Source organism: Lagopus muta, chromosome 9, assembly GCF_023343835.1.
Source record: "Lagopus muta isolate bLagMut1 chromosome 9, bLagMut1 primary, whole genome shotgun sequence".
NCBI lineage: Eukaryota > Metazoa > Chordata > Aves > Galliformes > Phasianidae > Lagopus > Lagopus muta.
Genome location: NC_064441.1, coordinates 19,440,128 through 19,448,188, shown reverse-complemented (window position 1 = coordinate 19,448,188; position 8,061 = coordinate 19,440,128). Strand labels below are relative to the sequence as shown.

At 59.3% G+C, this 8,061-nt stretch overlaps 1 protein-coding gene across 2 annotated transcripts; it reads left to right on the top strand.

The window, feature by feature from the left end:
* Positions 1–419: 419 nt before the first annotated feature.
* AMOTL2 (angiomotin like 2) lies at positions 420–7,649 on the top strand. 2 transcript variants are annotated; one of them, XM_048955390.1, is made up of 10 exons: positions 420–541; positions 651–1,388; positions 2,536–2,767; positions 3,632–3,776; positions 4,044–4,136; positions 4,851–5,146; positions 5,244–5,539; positions 5,695–5,867; positions 6,026–6,175; positions 6,343–7,649. In XM_048955390.1, exons 2-10 carry the CDS (start codon positions 715–717, stop codon positions 6,399–6,401), a joined length of 2,118 nt encoding a protein of 705 aa, XP_048811347.1. In that variant the 5' UTR covers positions 420–541; positions 651–714; the 3' UTR covers positions 6,402–7,649. The 2 variants fall into 2 exon arrangements, with proteins under 2 accessions (XP_048811347.1, XP_048811346.1); XM_048955389.1 differs by having other exon boundaries at positions 6,023–6,175; positions 6,343–7,648.
* The last annotated feature ends 412 nt before the right edge of the window (positions 7,650–8,061 follow it).

The window sequence follows — 8,061 nt, the reverse complement described above, 5'->3', positions numbered from 1 at the left end:
CGGGGAAGCGGCTCTGCTGCCCGGGGCTCCGACCCGCCGCACCCCACAAAAGGAAGGCGCAAAGCACGCGTGCAGCCCGCACGAGGGGTGGGGGCCGGGGAGGGGGGGGTGCGATGGGGAAGGGGAGCAGCGCTGGCAGAGGGCAGAGCAGATGGGGCCGCGGCTTTTTGTAGGGCCGAGAGACAATGGCGCGTCTCTCGGGGCCGGGATCAGGCACGAAGATTTATGCGGGCGGGCAGCTGGCGGGCAGAGCCTCGCGGCCCCCCCGGGCAGCAGCTGCGGCCCCAACCCCTCCGCCAGCCCCCAGCCCGGCGCTGACACCGACCGTCCCGGCCCGAAATGGCGGCTGGGCTGCCGCTGCTCCCCCTGGCGGCGGAGAGAGGACGGGGAGGAGGAGGAGGCGGCGGGGCGGGGCGGGTCCGGCCCCGCATTCCGGGCATAGCAGCGCCCGAGCCCGGCCCCCGCTACCGGCGGGGCCCGCAGTCGGCAGCGGCCTCGTTCCCCGGGCGGCAGCACGTCCGCGCCGCTCCGCCATGCTCCGGTAAGTGCCGCCCTCCCCCTGGTCCCGTCCCACCGGAGCCGCACAGCCGCTGGGTGAGCCGCGCTTCTCCGACCCCCCTCCCGCTGACGTCCCCGTGTCCCCCCCGCAGGTGCCCGCGTCGCTCGTAGAGCCCCCGGACGGACGGACGGACGGACGGAAGGAACGCAGCGGAGATGAGGACGGCGGAGGATTCGAGCGGGACGGTCCTGCACCGCCTGATCCAGGAGCAGCTGCGCTACGGGAACCTGACGGAGAACCGCACGCTGCTGGCCATCCAGCAGCAGGCACTGCGCGGCGGCACGGCCGGCAGCCCCCGCTCGTCGCTGGAGAGCCTGACCCAAGAGGAGAGCCAGATGGTGCCGCAGTCTGCCCGGCAGGAGCCGCAGGGCCAGGAGCACCACGCCGACCACCTGTATTCCGAGCACGGAGGTTACCGGCCGGCCCAGCCCCAGCACAAGGGCGAGGAGCTGCCCAGCTACGAGGAGGCCAAGGCGCATTCTCAGTACTACGCGGGGCAGCGGGGCGGGCAGCAGCACGGCGGCACCCGGCGCCCCGACGACGCCCTCAAGGACCTGAAGCACGGCCACGTGCGGTCGCTGAGCGAGCGGCTGATGCAGATGTCGCTGGAAAGGAACGGGGCCAAAGCGCACGGCCCCATCAGCTCGTCCCACAGCTACCCGCAGCTCTCCCGGCAATACACCCTGCGAGGGCAGCGCCCCGAGGGGACGGAGCCGCGCGGGCCTCCACCGGAGTACCCCTACATCCTCCCCGGCCAGGAGACGGCCGTCGCTTACCTGTCTCGGCCCTGCTCCCGGGACGGGACCGGCTTCCAACACCCCGAAGTCAGGTAACCCGCAGCCCCTCGCCGCTTTTTGGGTGCGGGTTGGTCCCGGTTTGCCCCAGCTGGTTCAGAATTTCCAACCGACAGCCAAAACTCCAGTGCTCTGGGAGGGATCCGGGGTTAATTCAGGAGCTGGAGGCAGGTCAGGAAATGGCTACATTCGGAATAGGCATGGGCTGGCGTGGAAAGAAAATGTGCTGCTTGAAGTGGAAAAAGCTGCCCGGCAGTCCCCGGCTGATGGTGTCCCCGGCCCCGTGCCTTCCAGCAGTGTGGGTGGGAGTGTTGAGCAGTGCTCCTTCCTTCCAGCCGATCGATACCTCCAGCAAAGCCTGGCTCTGCTTTGAGATGTGTGCGTGTGGAGATCTGGGCATCTCCTGGTGCTCAGGGAAGTGTGGTGTTCTGGCATGGAATCGCTATGGGCAGGAGCTCCGAGCTGATTTACCAAGGCAGGGAGTGATAGCATCTCTGGCAGGAAATGCTCTCCTTCCAGGGAACAAAGAGGGGAAGGGGAGCTGTGAGGAAGATGCATTTGTTCTTCCTCACTCCTGGATCACCCCACAGGAATGCGGGCTCCAGCAGGGCGGCTGCATGGCTCAGGATGGCTGAGGCAGCCATGGGATGTCGAGGAACTCTGGGTGATAGAATGAGGATGTATTAACAGTGTGGTGGCAAGGCTTTGAGCCAGGAGCCCTGCCAGGAACGCTCTCTTTGCCCAGAAAAAATGAGAAGTAGTGCTGCAGGCTTCCAACGCTCATCCTTTGCTGAGGTTTTTCCTGACTGCATCACCCAGCAGCAGGGTGGGACCAAGCCCCCCCTGACCTAGCAGTCAAGTCCTGATGTTCTCAGGTGCTTAAATCCTGGACGGGGAGGTGCTCAAGCTGCAGACAGCACCCTCAGATAGGGTTTCCTTCATATTCTGTGAGCTCATGGGTGAGTGCCAAAGCCAACCCTTCCCAGCTGTGCAGGGCAGGTTGGGTGCTGGCAGAGCCTCTCTTATCCTTTTGAGAACGGCCAGGGGGCACCCAGCACCTCTTTCGTCCATAGAGCACCCCAGGGTGCTGCAGGAGCTCTGCGTATCCACACCGGTCAATTGGAGGATGAGAACATGGGAGCTTGAGGTGGTCGATGCTGAGCATCTCTCTTTCCCCCACAGCAGGCTGATGCCAGCGCCCGTCCCCGCAGCGTTCCTGCCCCCACCGAGCACGCTGGGCTCGCTCAGCCCTGCTGGTGTGGAGGCCCTGGTGAGTGCACAGGCAGCCTCAGCTGGCAGCCGGCTGGCCCAGGTGGATGCGGTGCTGCGGGAGAATGAGAGGCTGCTGCTGGACAATGAGAGGCTGCGGCGGGAGCTGGAGAGCTGCACGGAGAAAGCCAGCCGAATCCAGAAGGTGAGCTGGCCTCTGCTCCCTGTCAGCATGCTGGAGGTGCAGGACCCCAGCCCCACTGTTTATTTGGGATGTGGGCAATGAGCGCAGATGCTCGGCTCGCTTCTGCTCCTACGCAGTGCCTCACCCACCGGCATCCATCCTCTGGGGAGGAGGGAATGGCTCTGTGACCTCCTGCCCTGCCGTGTCACAGGCAGCAGATTTGGGCTGCGAGCAGGTACACCCAGGAATGGCCTCATCTGCACAGCGTGGCTTTGTCCCTTGTTTTTGGGAGAGCTCGTGCATTTGCTTCCATGCCGCCTGGGGCAGGATCAAGCAGCTGCTGTAAAAATTCACCCCCTTTTGTGGTTTAATCTCTGCCCCCTCCCTCCACCGGCTGCCCCCCACAGCAAGCAGCTGTGCTTCGGTGGCAGCGCAGCTCCTTGGCCAAGTGTGGAAGCGAGGGGAAAAAGAGCCCATTTTGAGCTTCCAGTAGCACTCAGGCTGTCTCCACCCGGCCCAGGAGCGTGCCCGGCCACCACAGAAAGCCCTTTGTGCAGCTTTGCACAAGGGCAGGGCTGTTCCCTGCCGGACAGACGGACACTGGGAGGCACGGGGAGAAGCTGGGCCAGCCCTGGGGGGAGTGCACGCTAAGGCAAGAGAACTCCCTCTGCACCCACAAGGCTGAAAGCAAAACAAAAGGGGGTTTTGCCCCAAAACCTGTGGTACAGTGGGGGTTTCTCCCTCTGAGGCTCCTTTGTGGGTTTGCTGAGCCCTGTCAGCAGTGCAGGACGGGTCCTGAGCCTGGGCAATGTTTCGCCAGCATCTGCCTTTCTTTTCCTCATTCCACAAATATCTCACCCCCGCCCGTCACTTCCTCCTCCCCAGCTGGAAACGGAGATCCAGCGCATCTCGGAGGATTACGAAAACCTCATGAAGGCGTCCTCCAAGCGGGAAGCACTGGAGAAAGCCATGAGGACCAAGAGGGATGGGGAGATGCGGCGGCTGCAGGACTTCAACCGAGACCTGAAAGGTGAAGAGCGGCTGCGGCCCACAGGTCCATTGGGTTGACCCAGTGGCTCCTGTGCCCCAGTTCCCAATTCCAGACCTTTCCTCTCCCTTCTTCCTGGAGGCCCTCTCTGTCCATCAGCTTTTCCCCAGTATGCTTCTTTTTGGCAGTTTTATTAGTCTGAGTGTTTCTACAGGTGGGAGGGGGTAGGTGGTTGGGATTCTGCTCCATCTGTCCAAAACAGTCTTTTAAATCTAATTTCTTTTTGTTTAATTTTTATTTTTACACCAGAACGCTTGGAATCGGCCAACAAGCAGCTGGCCAGCAAGACTCAGGAGAACCAAGAGAGCAACCAGGGCACGGTGGCAAAGCTCCTGGCGCAGAGTAAGTCCCCTGGGGCTCGGCTTTGCCTGATTTGACACAGCAGGGACTCAGAGCAGAAGCCTTTATGCTGGAGGAAGAGGTGGGGTGGGGGGGTGGGAGCTTTTTGCCCTTCCCCTGGGAGTGCTGTGCTGCTCAGGGCGCTGGATGCGAGCCATTAATCCCGGCCGGCCGGCGGGGGTGACCTGCATTCTCCACATTCCTGCCGCCGTGCGCCGGCTCTTCCAGCACAAAGTCCGCACTCCCTCCCCCTGCTTGCCCAGCCCTTCCGTGCTTCTCTTCTCTGCAAGCTGGAATTTCTTATCTGGGGGGAAAAAATGCAGTAAAATCCATATTTCTATTTCTCCTAAATGTTATTTCATCAGAGAGCTGGTGTTGGTGTTGTGGGGGAGGAATTGTGTCACCTTCCTTGGTGTAACCTAGGACAGATTTTCTCATCGCAGGCCAAATTTTTGGCTGGAATTTGCCAAAAGGAGGCTTTGTGATGCAGCAAGTGTCCATGCTGGTGTCTCGGTCCATCAGGGCACGTCTGTGTTCTGAAATGTGTGCTGTAGGGTTGCCACCTGACCCCGGCACATGAGTTGTGCTGGGTGAGGGCTGCTGACACCACTCAGCCGAATGGAGACCCGTGGGCACAGCCTCTTTTGGGAGGCCTCTGTAGGCCTTCTCATCCTCCAGCATCGCGTCTCCAAGACTTAGCCGGGTTTTCTTTTGCAGGCTATGAGCACCAGCAAGAGAAGGAGAAGCTGGAGCGGGAAGCCTCCCTGCTGCGCAGCGCCAACGAGGACCAGCGCCGGCGGGCAGAGCTGCTGGAACAGGCGCTGGGCAGCGCCCAGGCACGGGCAGCCAAGGCGGAGGCCGAGCTGCGGAAGAAGCGGGCGTACGTGGAGAAGGTGGAGAGGCTGCAGGCAGCCCTGGGTCAGCTGCAGGCCGCCTGTGAGAAGCGGGAGCAGCTCGAGCTGCGGCTGCGCACCCGCCTGGAGCAGGAGCTGAAGATGCTGCGGGCTCAGCAGGTGAGGGCGTCCTGGGCACTGTAAGGTGGGAGGTGCTGGCGATCTGCGTCCCAGCGTCTCCTCACCTTCTCTCTGGGTCTTTTCTTGACTGTTGCAGAGGCAAGTGGGAACTGCAGGTGGTGGAGGGACCCCCGAGTTGAGCGCCCACAGGCTGTCGGAGCAGCTGAGGGAGAAGGAGGAGAAGATCTTGGCCCTGGAGGCTGACATGACCAAGTGGGAGCAGAAGTACCTGGAGGAGTGCACCATGAGGCAGTTCGCCATGGATGCTGCTGCCACTGCTGCTGCCCAGCGGGACACCACCCTCATCAGCCACTCACCACGGCACTCACCCAACAGCAGCTTCAATGAGGACCTCCTGCTGGCCAACCACAAGCACCAGGAGATGGAGAACAGGTACCCCACCTTCCCAGTGAGCTGCTTGTTGGGCGCTGTGAGCTGCATGCATCCTCAATGGGCCAAGTGACTCCCGTGAGGTTTTTACCCAAGGCTTTGGCTCCATCGCAAGGTTCCTCCTTCCCATCTCAGCTTCTCCCTCTTCATCTCTCCAGGTTAAAAGCCCTTCATGCCCAAATCCTGGAGAAAGATGCCGTCATCAAAGTCCTGCAGCAGCGCTCACGGAGGGACCCCAGCAAAACCCTGCAAGGCTCCCTGCGGCCGGCCAAATCTGTACCATCTGTCTTCGCTGCCTCTGCTGCAGAAGGCTCATCCCGTGGCAGCACAGGTAAACGGGGATCCCAGCCCTCTTTGCCTCCAGCAGGGAGCAGCCTAAAATTTCCCCTTGCCACTTTAGAGGTGGCTCTCAGTGACTGGGGAATTTGGGAGTGTTTTGGGTGGGATTTCTCCCACGCTGACAAATTCCTAACGCTGTTCCTCCAGCAGGCAAAACTGCTGCAGATGAGGCAGCATCGGTGCCCGCCACTGTGCCCCTGCCCTCACATGCCAAGCATGGCAGCAAGGATGGCAGCACACAGACAGATGGGATGGCACAGAGCCGGGCTGAGGGTGCAGAGTGCCCAGCCAGCTCAACAGGTGAGTCCTGTGGTCCCCATGGATGCTCCAAGGGTTGTGGGGGACACAGAGAACAGGGCTGGGCTTTGTGTTGCAACTGTAAATCTGGGCACTGAAGCAGTCCAGCTCCAGGAGGACAGTTGTACTCCCTTCTCCAGATCTCACATTCTCACTTCGTTTCTCTGCAGAGAGCTCAACCGTCCCCAGAGCCCCAGACCTGTCTGACATGGTGGAGATCTTGATTTAAGGCTCTACTGGCCTCTTGGCTTCAACTTTCCAGCTCCCAGGCCAGGGAGACCCACTGTCATGACGATGGAACTGGCCAAAGAGGAGCGGTGACAGCGCGGTCCTCCACGTCCCATCTCTGCCACCATCCCCACTGTGTGCCCTACGCACGGCCCCGGGGGCACTGGAGTGCCTGGGCCCTGGTCACCCAGAAGATGCGACTCCCTGTAAATACACCCCTGTTTTGTAGGACAGGAGCAAACGTATTTATCACTTCAGGCTCCTTCTCCTCCTCTCCTGGGCTTTCTTCCCATCTCTCCCTCATCAGCTCCTTTCCATCTCCAATCCCCATCTCAGGAGCTGCTGGGAGAGCCCTGGGCGCATCCCGTGCTTCCTCACAAAGGGAGAGAATGGGGAACAGTGAAACGAAAAAGGAAAAATGAATAATAGAAAGAAAGAAGTCTGAGGATAAACCTGCAGGAGGTGAGATGCTCAGAGTGGAGCAACGTGTCCCATGGCTGGTGGGACGTGGGGCCCTGTGCCCCTCTACTGGCAGCTGGCTTCTGCCCGTAGCCAACACCGACTGCTCGGCCCTCAGAACTCAGACACTTCCCAGCCCTGCCCTTCATACATCTCTATTTTATTTTATTTTTTCTTTCTCCTTCAAATGTGTGCATTTGCTGGACAACTGCATGTTTTATTTTCTCTCTCAGACACGTAAAAAATGCGTTCTGTTCTCATGCATTGTTTACAAAGTAGAAAACAAAACAAAACAAAAAAAAAGAGGAAAAAAATCCCCACAAGTTAATATATTTTATATTAATATTGTTATTTCTTTTTAAGTATTTTTTTTTTTTTGTGCTGTGAACTTTTTTTATTTTCCTGCCAAAGACGACGAGTTCTTGTTTGTGCATTTTAAGTTATCTGAAGTATTTAAACATAAACCTGGCTGTTTCGTTATGCCGCCCTATACTGAGATTGCTGTAGCATTCCACTTGGTATAACAATATTTTAATAAAAAAATCAATTAAAAAAACCCCACCTTTTAGCACACAGTGCCCGGGGCTGAGCGTGCAGGGGCTCCCATGGCTGTGGGACAGGTCTCTATTGCTGTAGGGATGGATTGGAGACACCCAAAGCAATGGGAAGGCTTGAGCTGCAATCCTGCTTTGCTTGTGGGCCGGCTCTCCGCACTGCAGCCTTCACTGGGACTCCTGCAGCCTCCCAGGGCTGTACCTGTGCTGCCTCCCCTCTCCTGCTCCCCACAGCTGTGCAGTGGCTGCCTGGGAAGGGCTGCAGCATTCCTGGCATTCCGCAGTGCTCACACCCGCTGCTTTATTTACCCAAATCCGGATGCAGGTCTGACTGCTTGCAGGAGGCTTTTCAAGAGCTGCAAAGAAAAACCAAAACAAAACAAATGAGGAAAGGGAAGGATAAATCGTGAAGCCCACCCTGTAAATGGAGCAAGGAGGCCCTGGCCTCTCCTGAGGATGCACCAGCACGGGGGAGCTGTTTGTTTCCTAGGGTTGTTTCTGAGCTGGAGGAGCAGCCTGATGCAGCTCAGTGCGTGCGCCCAGGAAGGCAGGAGGAGCTGAGACCCACCAAAATCCTGCCCAGGTGCCCACGCTGCTGCAGCAGCATCCACCAGTGAGAAATGCTTCCCAAATCCCTCCGAGAGGGGA

What these genes read in the sequence shown, in the direction of transcription:
- AMOTL2 (XM_048955389.1), top strand. Translation starts at nt 715, where the DNA reads ATGAGGACGGCGGAGGATTCGAGCGGGACGGTCCTGCACCGCCTGATC. An exon ending in TTCCAACACCCCGAAGTCAG is followed by an intron (nt 1,389 to 2,535) that starts GTAACCCGCAGC and finishes TTTCCCCCACAG; the next exon opens with CAGGCTGATGCCAGCGCCCG. An exon ending in CACCAGGAGATGGAGAACAG is followed by an intron (nt 5,540 to 5,694) that starts GTACCCCACCTT and finishes TCATCTCTCCAG; the next exon opens with GTTAAAAGCCCTTCATGCCC.